The sequence below is a fragment of the Chenopodium album genome, chromosome 12 (genome assembly GCF_948465745.1).
Source record: "Chenopodium album chromosome 12, dcCheAlbu1.1, whole genome shotgun sequence".
NCBI lineage: Eukaryota > Viridiplantae > Streptophyta > Magnoliopsida > Caryophyllales > Amaranthaceae > Chenopodium > Chenopodium album.
This window is the reverse complement of record NC_137845.1, coordinates 27,348,060-27,372,473: the sequence shown is the minus strand read 5'-3', so window position 1 is coordinate 27,372,473 and position 24,414 is coordinate 27,348,060. Positions and strand designations below refer to the sequence as shown.

Here is a 24,414-nt window from a genome sequence, read left to right as displayed (position 1 = left end):
ATGAGATTTCATTCATTTCAAGCCTTCTACATATTTTTCATGAGCGGCTCATGGATCCTTGACTATTGTATGCTTTATCTAGAACTTGACTCTTGTCTCCCGAGATCGCGACCGAGCCATTTAGGAAGGACAAAGGCATCTTTTTGGGATGGTAATTTTTCCTTTTCTAGGATAGTTTTCTTTTTTTTATTTTGGGTTTTCATTTGCCTACTTGCTAATCTTTTGAGCCATAAACCTTCTTTTCAAGCCATATCTTTAGATTTTGAGCCTTTTGTTTTATTCTTGTTCCCATTCTTGGTTTTTGTGAGGCAATTGTTCATTATTGTTGGAGTTTAAGGTGGATAAGTTTGAATATTGGTTCTTATAATGTAAGTAAGTTTATTTTGTGTATATTTTGTAAATAAAGGCAAATGCCTAGTTGGAAAAGACGTCCAATGTTAAAAGAGGCTAGGACAATGCAATAAAGTGAAAAATAGAAAAATGAGAAAATGAGAAAAAGCAAAGCAAATTCAAATGCTTTGGCAAAAGTGAAAAAAATGAGAAAAATGAAAAGCTCAAAATTATTTTGATGTAAGTGTCTTTTTCCCTATTTTAAGCATTGAGGACAATGTTTTTGTTCAAGCTTGGGGGGAAGCGTTATTACGCTTTTTGTATATATGTTTGTGATTTTGGCTTTGAATAAGCTTGGGGGTGTTGGTGTTTTTGTTTGGTGATTGGCTAATATTTGCTTCACAGTATAGGTATACCACCAAATTTCACATTTTAGCCTACATTCACCCTTTTCGCCTTACATTACAACCCATTACAAGACCTATTGACCTTTTTGGTTGAGTCACAAGTCGGTGGAGGGAGATGTGAGTCAAGCCTATAGAGCGGTTTGCATAGTCAAGATGTCGAGTAGCCTTAAAATCTCTTTCTTTTCCAGTTCCTTCGAGGAATCATTGAGATGCTCACTAGAGGTGGATTTGAAGCTAGTTGGGAGAACGTGGTAAGAATGTTTGGGATGAAGGTGAATTGTGTTTCATTAATTCTCTATGCTTAGCATATCCTATGTTTCAATCAACCTTGGATATCTTGAAACGTGCACTCCCTTATTTGTTTAGAAAGAATTGCATTCATTTGTGCTTGTTCATTTGCAAAAGTCCATTCATGAACATTTGTTTTCTTTTCTTTTCTTTTGGTTTCTTTCTCATGCTTTTCCTTGTTTGTTTGGTTTGACAGAGTTGTGGGTTAATCTCTTAGGAAACCCTCACGAGAGCTCACTCGTCCTCATTGGCGACTTTGGGGTTTTAAGGGCTTGTTGTAACTAAAAACAACCATGATTCCTACGAAAGTGAGTTAGTGTATATTCTTGTCTCCTCTCTTTTTCTTTTGCTTGTTTGAATAAGCTCATCATTTTTCCCTTACTTGTTTTGGTTTTGCTCGAGGACGAGCAAAACTTAAGCTTGGGGGCATTTGATGAGTGTCATTTATGGCACTCATTAGATGAGTATTTAGGTTGTTTTTACCTTCCTTTCATAGCTTTCTTTCTTAATAAATGCTTAGTTTTATGCATTTTCTCTTTATTTCCCTTTTCTCTCTTGTTTTGTGTTTTTATGGTTTTCTTGTATTTTCTCCTTTATTTCTCCTCTTTTTGTGGTTGTAGGTATTGTACGAGGCTCGGGTCTCGATATTGGTGGTTTTCTAAGTTGGAAGATGCTTTTGGTGTAAGCTCATAGCATTGGGAAAGCTCGAGATGCAAGGAAGTGGATGCTCCAAGTTCTAGCTCTTGCGCTCTCAAGCCGTGCTCTCATGAAAGATGGTGTTGAGCCTACCATGGAGGCCCTTAGAAACTGCTACCCCCAACATGTATCAAGTGGAGCTCACGGGACCGATTTGCGAGCGCACGAAGCGGCGAAGAAGTCGAAGAAACCCAGAAGAGCGCGAGCGCACACTTTTGCCCGCGTGGGCGCTCCTCCCTGTTTCTGGCTTTGCTCAATTTCGTTTTCCGCGCCTCTTATAAATACCTATTTAACCTGATTTTTGTAAGAAGTTTTGAGACATAATTTTGATCATAATTTTAGCTTAGTTGAGAGTTTCTCTCTCTAGTTTTAGGGTTAGTGTAGGAGTAGATTTAGAGAGAGAAAGTGAGAGATTTCAATGGTGATTTGAGAGATTGATGATACAAGGGTGACAATTGTGTTGAATATCTTCTCTATTATCAATGAGCATTTCTAACTCTATCTCATTTTTTTGCTTGGTTTAATTTCATGTTTGTTTGATTTGGTTTTAATGTTTTATTCTTGATTAGTGTAATTGTTCTTTATATTTTGTTGATTCTTGATTTCTTTAGTTGCTTGTTGATAAATGATGATTCTTGAATAGCTGGTTGGCTAGGGATTGGGTGAAATTTGTATGATTGATTGATTGTGATTGATTTGGGAATTATGTTGATTGATTGTTGAGATTAAAGTGATTAATGTAAGTTTGCATTTGTGTAATTTGATTAGGTTTTGAGAATTATGCTAGATTGCATTGTGATTTCTATTGATACGACCCATTGATTTAGGAATTGCAATTGTCGATTGGTTTGGATTGTGATTCTCCTAGTTTGCTATTCGTAGGGACACCTAGCTTAACGATAGGAGATAACTCTTCGATTCCAATTTATAGCTCTTATCATTAGTCTTCACAACCATTGATTAGCATGTTCTACCCAAGTTGTTGCAATTGTCATGATTACTTATTGATCCCCATTCCCTAGTGTTTTATTTGTTTGGTTGTTTGTTTTGTTAGTTGTTAGTGTTACCTCTTTACCTTCAACTTTGACCTAGCTTAGGCGCTCTATCGAAAGCACTTGAACATAACCGTTTCTTTAGGTTCGACCCTTGACTTACCTCTATACTTGTATTTAAGTTTGTTAACTGTTTATAAATTTTGTTTGGTTTAGGGAGGATTAGTCAACGACCTAGTTTTTCCCTGCGTCAACTTTTGAGATTTTTTTTTGGTGTACTTTTAAAATATTTTGATTTACTTTTTAGTATTTTGTATCTACTTTTGATATATATTAGAGGATCAGTTCAAAGTACAATCTATGAAGGCATGTGTTACAGTTTCTCTTTCTTACTATGAAATATTGTATAATGGTATTTTAGAAGAGTCGACAATGCTATATACTGTTTTTCAGAAATTTTCAGTTACTTTAGTGAGTGTTATATTTATTTTTATTTACTTTTGGATTTTTTTTTTATTAATAAGATACTGAAGTTATTTATACATGAATATATCTATAATTTCTTGCTACAACAAAGAAGTTATTGTTTCATGCCAAGTGATTAGCTTCCACATTCTTTCGTGCCAATTATATGATATACTTTTTAATTTTTTATTTACTTTTTGTATTTTTTTATTTACTTTTTATTTGAAAGTCTTCACTTAAACCTTACATGCTTCTTATTTGATTATTTTCCTTGTTTGTACAACAAGTTATAATTTGGCTCCCATTGAAGCGACAAGAAAGTCAACGACTTAGAGTTACCATGCATTATAATTTTTTCGGCTCATTTGATTGCAAATATACTTTTGATATTTACATTTGTTTGTTTTGATAGACGTTTGAGGTAATTTGAATAACTTTAGAGTGTTATACATTTATTTTTAGAGATAATTTATGTAGGAATCGAACATACACCTCTATGCATCCGCATAGTGCTTTACCATTGAGCTAATAGGTTTATATTAAAGTATTTTTTATTTACATTTAGAGACCATTGATGTAGATTCGTCAATTTACTTTTACTTACTTTTAGAAAGCGGCTATGAGCACAAATTCCACATACAAATGGCTACAATTTCACTATCAATAACATAACCAGCAAATACTCTTGTCAAACCTATGTAAAGAGCTACATCTCCTGAACTCTAGTTGACAATTGCTAACTTTCCAAAAAAAAAAAAAAAAATTATCTACTTTGGGAGCAATTAGTTTACTTATGAGGGTATCTAGTTTACTTTATAAAGCAATTTAGTTACGTTTGAGCAAGAAGGTTGATTAAGCTAACATGGCGAGATCACGACTTCATCAAGAACTTGCTGAATCTGAGTCTGAGTTTATGTAGCTTTTTTTGTCACTTGGCTAACGGTCTCTCCCTGAGAGGGTACATTCGTTTCTTCCTTAGTTGTCTTTGTACTGTCATTAGCTCCATATAAATTATAAACTAAAATGAAAGAATCAGATCAACTAGTATTTCAATAGCCCTTGATAATATGCTATTCTATAGTAGTCATTATGACTTACATAAAGATCAACTAACATCCAAAATGAAGCTACCTTTAATTTTATTGTGTTTGTGCTATAGATGCTATGACAAAAATAAGACAAAAACAAAAATAACTCAAATGACCAAGATGGATTAGCATATGGAAAAGCGAGATATTTATGCCAGATGAAGCAATTGTGTCCTTTGATAACGCAACTGATATGTCCCTACGGAAAACAATAAGAGCTGAATTTTTGGATTCCACTTTGATCACTTTAGCCCACAAGATACTAGTAGTACTGGACTGTATATAGGCCAAAAATTTAATATAACATTCATTCACAATGTCACTTAATTATTCACTTAAATTTGTACTCAAACTCACAAAATATCACAAAAAAATGAGCACAAAATTTTCTCGACAAGTTTAAATAAGCAACTCAAATTCAGAAGCGTTATAAGTTTAGTCTTTCGATTTACTTTTACTAAGTTTCTATCTACATTTAATTTAAAAGTGATAAAATAAAGGAAAATTTGTCAAGAATAAGCAAACATTTGCTTGGTCTTTCCAAAATAAGCAAACCTTTTGATTAGTCCAGAGTAAGTTGACCTTTATGGGGTATTTTCTTTAAATAAGTCATGACCAGTTTGTTTTAAGTGAAACAGGTTGTTTGAGTTGCTTATGCCACATGTCATTGCGTGGTTTGTCAGTTTTTAAAAATTTAATTATAATTAAAATTATTATTTTAATTAATTTTTTTTCAATAAAAAAAAAAAAAAAAAAACCTAAATTTTTTAGATACCCCCACTAGTACAGCCAGCACCCCTCCCCGCCCTTGACCCGTCAGCCACCATAGATACCACCCAGAGCATCGAAATACCTCCACCTCCCATCCCCACCATAGATATTACCACCCCTTCTACCTCCACCCTCAAAATCCCCACCGAATCCACTATCCCTTGCCTTCCCACCAGCAAAAATCGCATCACATCCCCACAGTCGAAGTCGCAAATCCGCATAACAACAACAACGAGGTGGGTGTTGGGTATCGAGGTGGGTTTGGTTGGGTTTCAAGGGTCGATATGGTAATATTCTGGTGGTTAGGGTGGGGAATCGAGGTATGTGGTGGATTTCAAAAGGGATTCTTTAAAATGGAGTTTTGAGGTGAGGTGGTTAAGATGGGTTTCGGGCTTTCTGCGCGGGTTAGGATAGGTCGCCAGCGCTCAAGGAGGGGAACAAAGGGGTCAGGGACCTGGGGAGGCCGAAGGGGGATGTGGTTTGTTTGGTGGCTGGCGGGGATGGGGGTGGAGCGCTGGTATGTGGTGGGTTTTTTTAAAAAAAATACAATTTAATTAATTATCAATTATAAAATAAGAAAAAAAAATTAATTAGAATTAGGAAAAAAAAGTGATCGATTTGGTAGGTTGTAGGTTATCTGACTTATTTAAATAAAATACCCCATAAGAACAACTTACTCTGGGTTAATCAAAAGGTTTGCTTATTTTGGGAAGACCGAGCAAAGGTTTGCTATTTTTGACAAATTTTCCTAAAATAAAAGGATTCATTGGGGCATTTTGTCAAACAGTTAGTGTGCATTCACTTGATTTTGCTTAAATTTAAATGAAATTAAGCATAAATTAGTGAAAAACAAATACCAAATTTCAGAAATTGAATAGAAAAACAAATACCAAATATTGCTATTATGAACTCATACATTACAGTACGAATTTCACTACTATGAACTCTAAATTAACCAGACTGACAATAAAATTATTAATAAATCATAGATAGTGATATTGGAAAATCAATGATTTGAAAACAGATGAAAAAAATTTTACCTCAGAAGTTGCTTTGATGGAGTAGAGAAAGCTCGAAAGCCACTGTAATGGCGAAGAGAAAGCATGGAAGCCGATTTAATGGAGAATTCAGAGCACTGGCAACAATGGAGGAGAGAGATTTATTAAAGGAGAGAGAATTTGGAGTGAGAAACGCTAATCGCATGTTCCGAAATTCTAAATATTAAAATGATTTGATTCATCCATTCTTTATTAATCCGACGGCTGTGATGAGTTCCTAGTTCCTATTATAGGATTGGTTCTCATTATAACTTGGTCATATATATATATATATATATATATATATATATATATATATATATATATATATATATATATATATATATATATCACACACATATATTACCAAAGAATTTATATCGTTTTCTTCTCGTTAACAAAATGAAAATATTAACAATATGTATTTAATCTGTAAATAGATTTCTTTTTATGCACACTATTATATATTCTCTCTTATGTATGTTGCACTTTTTTTTCTCTCAATAATCAACTCACTTAAAATATTCCTCAAAAAAAAAAAAAAATCATACATGATTAAATACAAAAAAAAAATTTTAAAAAAAATCCTTGTTTTATTAATGGTAAAGTAGTACATAACTCTTTATATGTCATAAATTATGTTAAGAAGTTTATGGTATCAACATATATTTGAAAGGATACATTAAATCTTTTCTAGTCTTTTTTTTTTTTTTTTTTTGGAAGGAAAATCTTTTGTAATTATTTTATTTTTTTTTATGTATAAGTATTTCCTGTAAAAAAAAATAAAAAAATAAATAACTACTAAGAGACACACCAGAAAAATGACATGTGTCATTGTTGGTGTGTCTTTTAGTATATTTTTACTAGTTTTGGCCCCGTGCAATGCTACTAAGTATGATTTATTAATAATAAGTCAATTGAAATAGTATTAATTGAAATTAAATGACTTATGTAATAATTTTTTTTTTTTTTTTTTTGAAATTTAAATTTATTATTGTCTATCCTTTAAATTTTTATGTGTTACAAATATATATAAATAAAATTTACTAAAAGAATTATAATTTTTTTAATAGAATTGTTTTTTTTAAAAAAAAAATAAAAAAAATAAAAAAAATAAAATAAAAGGATAAGCAATAAAGCATACTAGTGCCTTAACTAGTATATATATATATATATATATATATATATATATATATATATATATATATATATATTAAAAGGTAAGAAGAAAAAATCCCTAATGTGTCAGTTTGAAGTATGGAAGCTAAATTAGAGCTAGTACAATCATTAATTAACATGGAATCTGTTACTAGGTGCTAGTATATGCCCAAACCCTTTATTAAACCCTTAATTACTAATACCTCTACAATTATTTATGGCTAGACTCTAGTCTAGGCATCTATTCCTACACCCACTCCCTATATGATGCGTTTAACAACCTCCTCCATATACCCACTTTATGAAAGTGCACAGTAACTGCACAGTAACCTTTACCCCCGATATATACAAAAAAATAAAAATAAAAATCAAACCACCATTGATCTTGTTTCACTTTCTCTCTCCTCACCCATTTTCTGCATTTTTTCTCTCTACACCCATTCTCTGCATTTTCTAATCCGAAAATTTCTACGAATTTGTGAGAAATAATTCAACAACATTGTGCAATTACTACATAATTAAACAAATCAAGGTCAAAAATTGAAGGAGTAAGTGATTTTGTTCATATTTAGTTCAAAAAAAGTGTAAACCCTAATTTTAATAATTTTTGTTGCAATTGTATTTATTACAGGAACATCATCGAAGCATAAAACATGGAAAAAAAAGTACGAACTTGCATTTTAGTAAGTTTTACTAGTTTTTGTTTAAAAACTAGTATTCTGAAAAAGTACATTTTAATTTCTGAGTATGAAGTATTCATTTTTTTTTAAAGTACGAAAGAAATAGTTTTAGAGAAATACATCAAAGAGTCTGGAGAAAAGCATTAATTAAATTAGTTAGTAGTGGTTTTTTTTTTATTATTTTTTTTTTATGAATGTTCATTTTTATTTTGATAAATGTTCATTTATATATAGGGGTAAAAGTATTAATAAATTTAGTTCGTAGTATTTTTTTTATTTATTTTTTTATTTTTTTTTTATGAATGTTCATTTCCATTTTGATAAATGTTCATTTATATATTAGTATACAATGATTAATATAAATATTAATTTATATATTAGTACATAGTCATTCACGTAACAATGTTTATATGTATATATATATAGTCATTCACGTAATAAGTCATTCTATCATTTTCACATAATATAAATATTGAATGTTCATTTTTATTTTGGTAGATGTTCAATCACATAATACTATATGGTCAATTACAATATCACATATTAACATACGGTTGTTCGTTCATATTTTTTTCTTCAAATATTTCATGTTGATTTTAATTTTGAATTTCAATATATGTCTTTTCTCATGTGGATATATGGTCCTCAGATATAGATAGGTTCAAGAATTTATTCACGTATATATTTCATGTTCATTTGTGTATTAATAAATGTTCATTTCCATAATAGTATATGTCATTTTCAAACTAATATATGTTCATTTATGTAGTAATAGATGTTCATTTCCATATCGATCAGGTCATCAATTGTCATACTCTACCATATTCATATTTATACGAGAATTGGTTCGTTTTAGTTCAAATCCAATAATTTATCAGTTAAAAAAAATCATGGTTATTATGAGTTAGACCGCACAATAGCAAAGAAAAAAAAAGATGCCAAGAAGAAGGAAACCAAGAAGGCATGAATGGAGTCGCAAAGCAACATATATGAACCAATAATACAAGCTTGAATTTTTCAAATTTGGATCGAGAAGTTTTATTGTGTTTGATAATATATGTGGAATTGTATTATATATTTTAATATCTAATAGAACATTCAAGTTATATTTTGTATTATAATTTTAAAACTTTGATATAATATGACTAAATAAAATGTACCATGCGCCAATTCAAGTAATAGTCAATTACACAAAATTATCTAATTAAAATCATTAGAAATATTATCATCCACTCCCTTAAAACTAGAAGAAATATCTTATTAAAAAGTGATTTTGTATGAGCCTTCAATTAAAGAAATGATGATTTATATAAATACTCAACAAAAGCTTCAGTAGAACAAACAAATTTTTTCATTTGTAATGAATTATCATTTCTTCATCTCTTACAAAACCGTCTTTTTTAGTCTAAAACTCTTTCCCTCCTTGCTTAGATTTTCTCAACTCTTTAAAAGAAATAATGTCCTTGTTACCCAGTTCATAAATTATAAATGATCATATGATCAATATATAAATGAGCATAAACAGTAACACATATGATCACCCATTATATGATAAAATGTTCATTAATAAAAAAGCATATGATCAATTACAGAAAATCAAACACATAATAAATCCCAAAACATAACTATATAAAATTGTTCAATTTTTTTTATTAGACGCAAGAGCATATATAAATTAAGTAGGAAGATTATCTAAGAATACATTGGGGGAATAATCCTCATTTGGAGCATGATGTTCCCAACATTTTAAAAAGTTCATTTATTATTACATAGATGAACAAATTTTATAAACAACAAATATAACATATAAAAATGTTCACTATTGATAACGCTTATGATCAATTAGAAATACAACATATATACTTCGTATTTATTCATAATATTGCAAATGATCAATGAGTAACTCAATAACACATAAATTACAAAAAATTATATCATTGTCACAGTAACTGTTGTTACCTCATCATAGTTGCCGCGATGCCATCACAACTAAAAATCACCATCATTGCAATTCTATCCCAATTAAATCTTCATAAATTACGTAATTTTGGATTAGATTTTCTATATGATTCTCGTATTATTTGCTTGTTATTGCTACGATTAGGCTCGTGATTCGCTTGTTAAACTGATAATCAATTCGAGCGAACTTGATTGATGTGCGTGTGAACTCAATAACTTCTTCAAATTGCTCTGTTTGCTGCTTCAATTTAGAGTTCTATTTTTTGCCCCCTTTTTGCTTGATCTAGGGTTCCTTTTATAATATTTTTTTCCTTTTAATTTCTTATTTATATGATTATAATTTCTGCTCATAATTCGTTATGTTGACGGTGTTGGCTAGGTGAGCGAGGGTGTTGAGGTGAGGTTTGCATTGTTTGTGGAAGCATGGAGATTGTTGTTGGGAGGTAGGGGCATCAATTGTGAAGTGGTGTCGTTTGGTAGGGGGTTGCAGGGATTTTTGCCTACCCTTGGGTCTAGCAAAAAATTTGCGCCTCTACCCTAGTCCAAATCCTTAATCTAAGCCCAAATAATTAATTCCTTAGCCCATGAATCAGTCTGAGCCCATTAGAAAGTTCAAGAGTACCTGAATTTAAGGTGGAGATTCTTTCAAAATTTTAGCATTGGGATAATTACTATCGAATTTATTTATTTATTTTTTTTTTTTTTTGGAACATTTACAATTGAACTTTTATATATATATATATAATAAATAAAAAAAAAAAAAAAACTTGGCTACTTTAAAAATGAACATTAAGGCCCCGATCACTTCACTTTATCTTTGCTGAAATGAAATCAATTTTACTAAAGTGACATTACTTTTGCTGAACTTAAATTATATTTACTAAACTGTAATTAAATTATTTTTATTGAATATAATTTTGATGAACTGAAATTATTATTTTTTTTTTTTTACTAATTCTCTATTAATATTCTATTTAAAAGTTACTAATTTTTATTGAAATGAAAGTATTTTTACTAAACTAAAATTATGATTGGTTTCAAAAAAAAAAAAAAAACACCTAAAATTATGTTTACAAAATTGAACTTGTTTTGCTGAATTGGAATTATTTTCATTGGACTGAAATTATTATTACTGAATATTTTTTTGTAAGGTGGAATAAACAGGGCCTTAGTGAAATGAACATATAATAAAAATGAACATACAATTATTCATAATGAACATTTTGTTTCAATGATTTGTTTGATCAATTTTTTTTATTAATCATTGAATTTAAACCTATATGAATATATGATAATCATGTTCAATTTTAATATATGATAATCATGTTCATTTTTTACGTGCTCAACATTTTTTATTAGTAAATGTTCATTTTGTGTTACTAAATAATTTCATTTCTTTTGACGTGTTCATTTTTTATAACAAATGTTCATTTTATTTACATGTTTTTATTTTTTAAAATGTTCAATGTTTATGACGTATTCATTTTTTATTAGTAAATGTTCATTTTTTTACGTATTTATATTTTTTTTTAAAAAAAATGTTCATTTTTATAGGGCATGGTCTAGGTAGTCAGGGTTTATAGTAGATTAGTGCATTTCCTTCTGTACATTAAAGAAAACGGAGAGAGCTAAATCGTTGTGTTCATCATATCATTGACTAGACCTGGCAAACGGGTCGTTCGGGTCGGGTACGGATCGGGTCAATTCGGGTCGGTCAGTTTCGAGTCGGGTCGGATCAATTTGGATTTCAGGTCAAGTTCGGGTCAATGATTATTTGGGTATCGGGTAAACACTTTGGGCCGAGTTCGGGTCTAGTCATTTCGGGTCGGGTCAATTCGGGTTGGGTCAATTCGGGTCGGGTCAGGTCAATCTTCGAGTACAATTGTCGAGTCAAGTTATGGTCAAGTCATGTTTGGGTCAAAACTTTGGGTCAAGGAATCAAGCTCAAATAGTTAAATTCATTATTGTTATTGTTATAATTACTATTGTTTTTAATAAGAAATATAAATCTATGTGTCAACATCAGTGTTATTATTGCCGAGAGTTATTATAATACTATTGTTACATATATATAATCACTATCATTGATTAATTAGTTAGACATTCAAATTAGTTCGGGCTTGTTCTCTTAATGACTTCACCAAATAAAAAATAAGTTTAAGGTCTAATAACTTTAAATAAATTCATATCAGTACATATAAGTTACTATAAGCTTATAAGGTCCAATAAATTTAACAAGGTCAATAAATTCCAATAAGTCAACACAAAATCTAATAGGTTCTAATCAAGTCTAATAGTAAGATTCAATAAGTTTTAATAAGTTCAATTAGGTCTATAAGTTCAATAAGCTCTAATAAGTTCTGATAAGTGCAGGTCCAATAACGTGAAGAGATTGCACCGTACGTAAAAAGTGGAAAAGAATTTAAAGGTAACACTTAAAAAAAGAAGAGTAGTAGTAATAACAACAATAACAAGTTTTGATAAGTGTTTATTAAGGTAAAGTAATTAAGCCCTAAATTAGTTAATTAGGTTATTTTGAGTATTTGTTAATTTTATAATCGGGTCATTTTGGGTATAGTTCGGGTCTCTTCGGGTTTCAGGTCTGTTCGGGTCAATCGATTCGGGTTAAGATCGGGTCGGGTCAATTCAGATATCGAGTCACTTCGGGTCGGGTCAATTCGGGTATCGAGTCAAGTTCGGGTTACCTCCACTTCGGGTCAGGTCAGCTTCGTGTTCGGGTCAATTTCGGGTTGATGTTTTCGGGTCAATTTCGATTCCCAGATCGGGTCATTCGGGTCGGGTTAGGATTGCCAGCTCTATTGACATTGATTATTGCAAACACCCTTGCATATAGATCAGTCAAGAGATTTACAATTAAATTACAAGGATAATTTAAATTATGAACATAAATAATATTGTAAGTTATTCAAAAATTAAATGAAAAATAAATTAATTTTCAATTCATGCAATTTTTTCTGTACAAAATTACATTCGAAGATCGAACTCATTTATAAAGAACAAAAGGAGAAGAATATGCACAACTTCTCTCAGTATAAAACAAAATAAATTAATACGAAGTAAAAAATACATTAAAAAAGAAAGATAATATTAATGCTTAAAGTATTGAAGAAAAGAAAAAATAAAGTTAATGAAGAAAAGAGTAGCATGTGCAATTGTACATCCATAATGAAATCAACGAATCCTACGATGTGGGTTTCAATTATCTAATTCCAAGCTTCGCTTGGCTCAGCTGTCAGACTTATGTAATTTAATGACTTTTAAGATTCAAAAAAAGTAGAGTATTCCTTTATCCACTTGCTCAGCCAGCTCAATTTGACCCTCCCTTATAACATTGTTCGTCAATGTTACAAATTTTTGTAACATTAAAAAAAAATTGGCCATGTTCTTATGGCAAACATTGTTGCTGTGATGAGCTATCACATTATTAGTGAAGTGTATTTGTCATTGCTTTGTAGATTGAAGTATAGTTCCAATGGTTTCGAGTTCAAACCTCTTGATACTCGGGGTGATCAATCTCATGTTAGTTTCTAGAACGAAAGGGGTGTCGTCTCCTATTGTTATTGAAGTGTCGTTGGTAAATTGTTGACATGTATCCCGGCGAGTGGCTATTGTACCATGATAGTGAAAATACTTGATGAGTTTTTCGGTTTTATGAGCAGACTCACCCTCGAAGTTCTTAGACAAGTGAACGCCGGTGGCAAATACGTTTCGTGGTTGTACCGCGTACTTCCGGTCCCTCCTTGCTACTTTCCTTACGTTTCTATATACAAGCTTCTCCATCACCCATTTTCTGAAAATGATAGTGTAGGGTAACCAAAGTGAGTATTGTGTCAATTAGAAGCATCAACGTTGTAGCAAAAGGAAAGGTCAAGTCAAATAGTGGGAAGTTCAATGGATTTATTACAACACTGTTATTATTATAGAAAATGATGCTTTTCAATCAAAATCTTATCATTAAGGCATTTTTAGAGAAAAATCAAATGCCAATACTCACACGTTTCCCTGTCCCTACAAAGGCAGCTCCTTACAAAACATTGAAAACAACACTTCTTTTGATTTTATTCTTTTAAAGGGTAATGCTATATGTAATCCTAAATGCTATATATAAAGACTAAATACACTCTTGGATCTTGTAGAAAATTAGAAATTTATGACAAAAATACGCATAAATCAGTGTATTAGTGTTTATTTTTATGATTTTTTTTAACTTTTTACAATTTTTAAGTGTAAATTTAATTCTTATATGTAGCTCTAAGCTCTATGTATAACATTTTCTTTTTTTAAATGTCTCATTTCTCAAAGTTGGAAACCCTAACATTATAATTCGTATATTATTTCTCCCTCTTCTTCTGAACCCCACTATTATTTTATAATATTTTTCTCCTTCTCATATTAATTCTAGTAATTCCCAATTTATATTTCTCTCTTACTTTTTCATTTTTTTTTTTTTTGTTATTCTAAACCATATTATTTTATTCTTTTGCCTAAAACTATATACTTAAGGGTATGGGACAATTAAAAAAAATGGAGTACTTTTTTTGGTCACTTTAGTTGATACATTTACTTAAAGTATGTTTAGATCACCTAATTTCATTAACTGATTTCATATTAGATTATAAAAACAAGTATGTGTATGCTACACATAATATCTTTAATTTTTGTAATAAAAAAGTTTAAAAATATGTATTTGAAAAATAAACATTAATTCAAAGCTAAGACTTAATTTTATACTTCTTCTATTTTTTCAAGTGCACTTAAATCAGTCTTTTTTAAATTAGGAAAATTTTTCAATTGCAGTCATTTAAAGTTTTTTTTTTTTTTTTTTTTTTTTTTTTTTTTTTTTTTTTTTTTTTTTGGCAATTGCAGCCATTTAAAAATTAAAAAAAAAAAAATCCAAATTGCAACACAAAAGTACTAAAAATTGTGAATTGCAATCCAGTTTGAATTTTTTTTATAGATTTTCATGCCAAAAATTATTCCGTTAAGATTTTAGGGGCCATTTTAGTGCTTAAGGTAGTGGCGGAGCCAGAAATTTTAAATCGAGGAGGAGGAGGGGGGGGGCCCATGAACATTACATAGTTTGACAAAAATATTCAGGAAAAAACATCAATACTTAACTACATTGAAAATTCAATAGTTAACGTGTACAACTCAAAAATTCCAAAATACGGAGTACTTAATAAAAATTCAACACCATATACCAATTTTTCCTTCAAAAATAACCGCTTATGAGTTCGGAATTTTTGAAAAATTCGAACATTAAATAATATAGGTTGTTAAATGCAGTAGTCTTAATTTATAATATCCTACGACAAACGTAATTTAGGGGGTTTTGTTCATGTAAATTCATAATTAAAATTATTATTTAAATTATTATTCCTTCCTTCCTTCTTTCAAATTATTATTTAAATATATATATACTTAGTATATGTTAATAAAAAAAAAAATGGAAGGAATACTTCTTAAACATTAAAAAAAAAAAATGTGAACGGAAAATACTACACCAAATGACAATCGTAATTTAGGGGTTTCGTTCATGATCACAATTACAATTATGTAATAAATATACTTAGTACTTGTTAATAAATAAAATGGAAGGATTTTTCATTAAAAAAATTAGGAAAAAAAAAAACAGAAGAATGGAAAGAATACAACACCAAGATTGGATCTCTGGTTTCTTGTAAACAATTTTACTCCACTCACCACCACTCCATCCCATTTGTATCCTATACTAACCCACACAATAATATACCACATCCGTTTCTTTTTAATTGACACGTATTCCTTTTTAGGAAGTTTTTTTTTTAGTTGACACATTTCCTTTTAAGATAACTTTTTTACCTTGTATTTACAAGGTACCCCACTTGCTTTTTCATTCTCTCTCACTATCTCTCATCTCCTTAATATATATGCCTAAATCAAATGCGTCAATTAAATAAAAACGAAGGAAGTATATAGCTGATTTTTTTTGGGAAGTGGGGGGTAGTTGTCCCCCTTTAACTCCGCCAGTGCCTTAAGGTTCCGAATTAAGCTCAAAATTAACATAAAAATAACATAAGTGCCTCATTTTGCATATAAAAATATATCGATTTGTGTGCAATTATTTTTTGCCATGAAAATGAAGCACTTACGTTAATTTTTTGCCAATTTCGAGCTCAATTGGGATCTTAAAGTGCTAAAATGACCCTTAAAACTTTAACAAAACATTATTTTTGCATGCAAATCAATGAAAAATTGAATTAGGTTGTAATTTACAATTTATTAGTACTTTTGAACTGAAATTTGCAATTTTTTTTAAATGCTGCAATTTGCAAAATATAAACTTTAAATTTTAAATGGCTGCAATTGTCAAATTTTCCTAAGTTAATAAATATATTCATTTTGTTTTTTCAAGTGTTATGCTCGCTAAAATCGATTCTATTTTAGGTTGTCATATACACTTTTACACTTACAATAAAAACGGGCACTTCAAAAAACAAAGGGAGTATATTTTTCATTAGACATCCACAATGGTTGTCCATAAGGATCTGGTAGCAATTTCTAAATAATTGCTAGATACATGCTAGCTATTGTGGAACTACAACCTCTTGTGACTAAGCCAACTACATAGCTTTATAGAGCTATATAGTTTTACTTCACCCAATGTTATTAAATTTATTTGTGTAATATATTTATTTATTTTGTGTCATCATGTGGGACATAATAAAATTACAAAAGAAGAGGTTGTAGTTAAATCATATAGCTTGAGAAATAATGATGTAATAATCTTTAGCTGCATATATATGTAACTAGCCATTAACTTTTATGTACTACGTTTATAGTACAACATATATATAAGATCAAAATTTAGACCAAGCAGAATATATAATGGAGTCCAGTACTTTGCACCAAAGTGTGTGCATTGCATTCCCACCCCCCCCCCCCCCCCCAAAAAAAAAAAAAAAAAAAAAAAAAAATAACAAGATTCAAGCCCATCATTATCAGTAAAATAACTAATCTTCCAACAAGTCTTGACATGTTTCGATAGACAAGAGTAATTAATTACTATGAATAATATTTTATTTTCACATAATTATCAATCACATTCACGTAACATGCAGTACGTCATGTGATAAATGATGAGTCATTGTACAAAGTTGATAGCCATTAGCCACATAAATTAATAAAATTGAAACTACTACAGCTGTTTTAATTTTTGTAATTGTTCGGTGCAAGTTGTTTAGAGGAAGATGTTGATGCTAAAATAACATTAAACAAAGGGACAAAATATTAATGTACAAATCAAAATCTACCTCAGTTTTTGTGTTAAACTTGCAAAGAATAGGTAGAGGCATTGGAAGCAATATGGTAAAGAACTAAAGATGTATCTAGATAATTAAAGTCTTAATTAAGTATTTAATACGAGCAATAAAATGTTTATAATGAACTCAGACGAATAGAAAACAGTTACAATTTGTCCTTTTCAAAATAATTTGATATCTTGGCACAAAATCAAGCTTTGCCTATTGTGGACTATGAATTTAGGGTCTGTTCATATTTACTGAACTGAGCTGAACTGAATTGAATTAAAGTGAATTGAACTGATTGGAGCTAAACTGAACTGAATGGAGCTTAACTGAATGAACTGATTAGAACTGAATTAAACTGAACTGAAATTAAGTAAATGTGAATAGGCCCTTAGTAAAGTTCCGTCGAATATCAAAATTCTAGAACTCAATTACAAAGCCGAAAGCACCATCCAAAATTAATTCCAGAAAATATCAGCATACCAACTTCGGTTATCCACAGCGTTTGCTTAGCATATTGGCTAATAGGAGTAAATTTATAGCATGACTTTGTAGGAAAATTAAATATAGCTATTAAAAAAAAAATCCACAAATTTCAATACATGTTTTAATTTCTTAAACACTTTACCAAAATAACTATGTTATTTTTCGGGAAATAATTTTGACATACCAAAAATTGATTTTAGCACACCTTTATGTGAGAGCACAGTTTTTTACGGTCTTCTCACAGGTGTGTCAAAATTAATTACGGATGTGTTAAAATCAATTTCCCTATTTTTCTTTTTGTTTTATTTTATTTTGTTTTGTTTTTTGTTTTTACTGTTTTGATGACTGGATTTACTCCATAAGTTTGATGAGATTTGATTCCTAACCTCATGCCCAGAAATAGGAGGCCTAGCTAAGACAACTAAGCTTCATATCTACGTTACTCTGCCATCCTATTGTGAGGGAATCTTAAATTTAGTAAATCAACCATGTCCATTATAAATTTAAATAATGACAATTTCTATCAATAATAATCTTAATATAAACATATGAACAGACAAACAAAATTAAGATAGAGTAAGAAATTGAAACGTACTTGGATGTTTTGCCAGCATCTTGAGCAAGACAGAGCTTATTAGACATGGGAACCTGCTCAATCGTGAACTGAGTAAATTCCTCGAGCGAATCAGTGACGGATCTAAGTGACAACTTCGGAGGAACATAAATGTACTCATCCACATCGAAGAAGAACATCCACTTAGCATCGAAACGATATCGATGCAAGCAATCATTAACAAGAAGGAATTGATTATGATAATACCCGTCAAATCTCTCTTGCTCCTTAACATCCTGCAAGGAAACATACCCGAGGTCCATCCAAGGTTTCAACACCTCGAAGACCTCGGGGTGGATCCCTCCGGAATCGAAGATTACAAAATGAGACTTCACCCCGAACAACCTCACGTGGTACGCGATCCACTCTCGCATCCTCTGAGGACTGAGGGTGCCGTAGAGTGGGGAACCGCAGTAGAGGAAGTTGTATTTCGGAGGGGAAACAAAATGAGATACATCCCATGATTTCGGTGGTTCCACTACAGCAATGAGCGAGTTGTTCCTTCGATTAGTATCCGGGGCATGAAGAATAAGCCGGCCACCAACGGATGAATCATCTGCAATTCCAGCAGGAAATGTACAGTTGATAATGAGGACTGTGTATACCCTTCCGAACCCCCAATCAGGGAGAATTTTATAAGCTTTGACAAAAGATGAGCTGTTATTATTCGAATTTTGATACTCGCAAAAGTACGTAGGGCGAGAGTAGACTTGGAGTGGCTTTGAGGACAGACCAATGATGGAAAAAGTATTGGGCCCGCCGCGGTAGGCGGACATTAATATAAAGCTATACGCGGCGGACCCAAATGGTTGGAACCATCGTTTAACTACGCCGTGTTCGAGAATCTGATCTACTTTTGGTGGTGGTGGTGGAGGTGGTTGTACGGTGTTTGTGGTGGTGGTGGTGGCGCAAGAGAAGGGAGAGAAGTAAGTGGGGAGGAATTGGAGGAAAACGGCGCAAGTACAGATCAAGAGGAGGAGGACGGCGGCGAGGATGAGTTTGAATGCGGCGGCGGAATTGCAGGTGAATCCTATCAACCAGTTTTTGTCAGATGGTTTACGAATTCTTTGATCTTTTACCATTGTAAGGTGGTGGAATTGAAGAGTTTTACAATGGAAGATCGCCGTCTAGAAAAAGAGACTCAGAGAGGCGGTGAGTTGGTCTGAAAATGTTAAAGAAGCATCTTGCTTAGTTGTCTTGTACTTTTGGAGTTGCCACGTCAATTCCACCAACTTCAACTCGTTAGACTTTTTTTAAAACGATTACTACGAGAGTAATTTATTACGCGAGAAAAATGTCTTTGCTGCGTTTGGTTAAGAGCGTTTTCAAAGCAATTTTTTTTTTTTTTTTTTTTTTTTTTTTTTTTTGACCAAGAGAAGTAGAGAACTATATAAATAAAGCAATATTACAACTTAGGAGAGCTAAAAAAGCAAAAAAAAAAAAAAAACAACACAAGAAGTGGGGTTCTCGGCATCTAGCAACTAGAAACGAAAATGGCTCTAGCAAGGGGTACCATTGTAATTTCGCTACTATTTTAAAGATAAAGGCAAATAAAAGAAAATAGAAAGGGGTCACGTGAGTGTAACGGGAAACAATATTCATAAAAAGAGTATTAGAAAATGAGGTGAACGAGGCCATTGGAGGAGGAGATTGGAGGAGTTAAGTAGCTTCCACAAAGGAATCCGGTTGGAGTTCGCCGGCAATGGAGGAGGAGAATGTTCGCGTCAAGCGTCGACTAGATCTTGTAAGTCGTAGTGTTTCCTTAAACTAGAATTTATATTTTGGAATTTGTAGTTGATTTAGATCTGTAAAATTGTAAGTGAATATGAATGTGCCTCGATTAGCTATGAGTACTGGGTAATATGAGTATGGGTGATTGTTAAATGCTATTTGTGTGGAGTGAATTTGTGTTGCATTGTTTTGTTGATGGTAAATCTTTGGTAGTAAATCTGTTGCAATGAATGTGCTGATATTTGTGTTAAGAATCGAATGAAGATTGTTAAGATCTATGTAATTGCTTCATTTGATAAATGCTGGTTGAAAGTCTGGATTATCTCCGTTGGAGATAGGAAATTGATAACAGTATGTATTTGTTGTTGGTATACTTTTGTAGTTTGTTGGTAATTTTTTTAAAAAATGATATAGTATATTAATACGTTATGTTGGTATTTTTTTTTTTACAAGTTAATTGTTTGTTGGGAAAGGATTGAATTAGTTGCTGGTAAATGTATTGTCTGCAGAACATTGAGTTGGTCGAAAATGTACATTTGGAAAATGATGTTGATTGTTGTTTTGATGATGACGAGTTGGGTGACAATGATGTTGAGGTTAACGAGGTGTTGGATGGTGATGAGGATGAATGTATGATCACTGGTTTCATTGAAGGCGGTGAAGAGGATGACTGTATGATTACTGGTGGTACTCGAGTAGGGGAAAATGCTGTGGATGAGGATGATGGTGGCTGTCCTGCTATGAAAGTGGATGCACATGCAGTTGGAATGGTGTTTTCCACTTGGGATGAATTGTATAGTTACTATAAGGAGTACGGGAAACATGAAGGATTTGGTGTAGTGTGTGTTGGTGGCAGGATGCCTAAAAAGGATGGGTCATCACCCAAAAATTGAAGGGGTTTATAGGTACTACGCAGCGGAAATAACATGAATCATATTCATAAAGCACCTAAACCAAGGATCATTGCATAACACATAAAGAACGCATAATTGTACCTTTGAAGCGTGATTCCACGTGCGATCGAGCAAGAACAAAGGGAGATAAAGAACCCCAAGCGTGATTCCTCTACTTGGTCTACGGGCACAAGTTAAACCTCCACTAATGCTAGTTAGTCGTGATTGAACACTTCAATCAACCTTCAACGGAGAAGAGAGACACGAGCTAACCACAAACCACCACGACGAACACCACAAGCCACCATGAGGGGCGCCGCACGTACGGACGTGAAGGGGAGAGAAGAGGGCCTTGAGTGAGGAGAGTGTTTAGGGTTTTGGGGCTTGGTTGCTTCTTTCACAATCTAATGTATGTTGATTGTTACTACATTCTAGCAACCCTAGGCATGGATCTTATTTATAGATCACATCTCTAAATAAGAGCCCATGTCAAAAGCCCAAAACCCTTATCCTAAACACACTACTCTAGCCCAACACTCTACATGGTATGTCATAATCTCATGAGGCCCATTAATGGGCCTCTTACTTGTTTAACCCAATACCCTTGTTGTGTGACCTCATAGGATCCATTTTATAAGGCTTTGGGCTATTTAACTAACCCAAAGATCAATTATCATATCTAGCACCAGATATTGACGACCCTATAGAATGAACTTATTATCTCCATAATAGTGATCCTTGATATATCTAGTAATTGCACTTATCGAAGACATAATTCCTTCAATCTCCCACTTGTCTGAGACAAGTGCGCAATATTCAAATTCCTTAAGTCAATGTGTGTCGATTTGATAATATGATTGCATCTCATGTCGTGATCATATTAATCTACAAATCTTTCTTGAAATCTGAGTTAGAATTACAAAATAAATGGTTACAATGTAATCCATTTGAGCACGGCCATGCATTTTCTGAATTCTCCCTCTTCAAGGGGCCAAGACACATTCCTAATTAAATAGGTAGACTCTATCCAATCTTGTGGCAACCAAAGCTCCCACTCAACTTCTGAAATAACCGGGAAACACCCTTTATAATCTCCAGTTACGGGCAGACGTTTGAATGTACCACAGTTATAGTATCCATTGAATGAGATCAATGTTCCACTCATGTCAAAGGAATCCACTAATATATCCGGAAGCTCTATACTTGAACTTCAAAGTAGGTCTATAGTTCGATCATGCATCATTCATGCATATCCATGTGATTGACCGAGCATCACTACGCTCCTATAGCCCATGAAACTGCGCTATCCAATCAATCTTAACATGCTAGTCCAATTTAAGAAATCATTTATGTCCAGTTTAATGATTTCGAACTAGGAACTTAAATAATAAATGAATTTAGTTCACCTGTGGGGTTTCATTCAAAAGATCATCAACCTAGTGAGCCCATCAATTCATAATTATTTTGGACATTTTATTTAATCTTGAAACCACGATTAAATAAGATTGAAACTTTGTTTCAATTGATAAACATAATTCTGCAAGCTAATGTATTTACTTTTGTAATATGCTTTCTCAAAACATACACAACTAAAATTACATAACTTGCTTCAATCCAAAAACCTTAATATGACTCTCATACCTTGGTCATGGAAGGGGTTTAGTAAGTAGAGTTCATGAGACATTCTCATAAACATGAATTTTTCAATTTCTAAATCTTATAATCATTTTCATCTCCATACACTAAGAATTTTCCTTCACCCTTTCGCAAGGAATGAACTTAGGAATTTCTAATTTGTATTCCAGCGTTACATTGGATTTCGATTGAAATCTATCATCACTTGTTCTTTAAAACACGTAAATCAAATAGACGAGTATAGTCCATGGTATGCATGATGCATCCTTTGCGAATTGCATAAGGATCATCACTCAAAGTCTTAATTTCATCAACCTTTCTCAAGGTATTGAATCATTAAGCAACGTGCCATGTCACATGGGATTGAAACTCCTTTCAATATAATGTTGAACCTTATAATAATCTTATCAATATAAGCTTCTTAACCAAAATTCAAACATCGTTCGAGACCTATCTCTATAGATCTTGAATCCCAAATGTACTCATCATCTTCTTCAAGATTTTCATACAAAATGCATTACCCACCACTTGACTCTTCAAGCAATGAATAATTGCTCTTTATACTAGACCAAGAAGACTTCATAGCTCCCACTAAACATCTTGTACATACAAGACCTTTTCTTCATTTTACGAGAACATCAAACGATTTGATTAACTCACAAAATTAAGAACATTAACTCCCTGATGCCAACTTCAATCCATTATGGATATTTTATGCATCCCTAGGATTATTGGATCTTCAAACTTTTGATTGTATCATATACAAATCTTATTTCATGAACAATTTCAAGAAAGCATTTTGAAATCCATCTACTAAATTTCATAAGGTAGAAATCACTAAAGTATCTTTAATAGATCTTTGCAACATGACTAATGTAAAGGTTTCATCGTAATCATAGTCATACTATGAATTTGTTGAATCCGTTAACAAGTCTTTGCTTTAGTTAGAAAACATTTTTCTTTCTTGTCTGTTTTGCTTACAATGAGTTTCACCCAATTTAGGCAAATTATTCAAGTGTCATACACTTGCTTACAGACTTAGAATCTATTTTAGATTTTCTGGTTTTAAACCACTTGGAGTCATAACTTGTCAAATCATCTTTATTACTTGCATAATCATAATGTTCCAAAATAAATGTTTTAGAACTCTTAGTCAATATGAAATCATATTTCTTTGGCTAAGTTTTACATATGCTAGTCATCATTGTGGGTTTTTATGTAACAATTGAAACTCATACAACAACTTTGTTTAGTTTTCAATGAGAAACGACAATAGAGGATTTGCACTTGGAATGTACTACCTTCGACACATGGTTATTAATCCCATTACACTTAATGAGACCACGCATTGTCATTTATAACATGAGGTGAATCATGCTCATATTGTTGCTGTTATTCGATAACTTCTCAAATTTCTTCGAGATTTTCAAAATCACTTTTCTTGAACTCTTTCAAGGCTTTCGAACTTTTCGAGATTCTTATACTCCCACTTGCCTTTTGAGGAGGCATATTTAGCATAGGGTGAACCAACCATGGTTTGAACCACGTTTGTTTGTTGCTTTTCACGTTTGTTTGTTGCTTTTCTCGAACTCTTTCGAGATTTATACTACTCCCACTTGACCTTTTGGAACAATTTCCATAAGGGCACCTACTTGAGCAACAAACATTTTGTGCTAAGTATGGTTTGTGTAGTAGTACCCCGTGCTCTATATAGGAATCGAACGTGCATCAAACGGTTTAATACATGTTTTATTCCTTGTTTTGTAGAAAGACTTAATAAGAAGTTTTCTTATCCATATCACATATGAAGCCTTTGCTACATTTGATTTGACGTATGTAGTTTGTTTAGTTTTGTAGCTTATCTTTAAAAGTATATCC

At 31.9% G+C, this 24,414-nt stretch overlaps 1 protein-coding gene across 1 annotated transcript; it reads right to left on the bottom strand.

The window, feature by feature from the left end:
• Positions 1-12,804: 12,804 nt before the first annotated feature.
• Positions 12,805-19,622, bottom strand: LOC145570466 (galactan beta-1,4-galactosyltransferase GALS3-like). Its single transcript, XM_081629562.1, has 2 exons — positions 18,260-19,622; positions 12,805-13,682 (listed from the first exon to the last, which is right to left on the bottom strand). Exons 1-2 carry the CDS (start codon positions 19,357-19,359, stop codon positions 13,334-13,336), a joined length of 1,449 nt encoding a protein of 482 aa, XP_081485688.1. The 5' UTR covers positions 19,360-19,622; the 3' UTR covers positions 12,805-13,333.
• Positions 19,623-24,414: the final 4,792 nt, after the last annotated feature.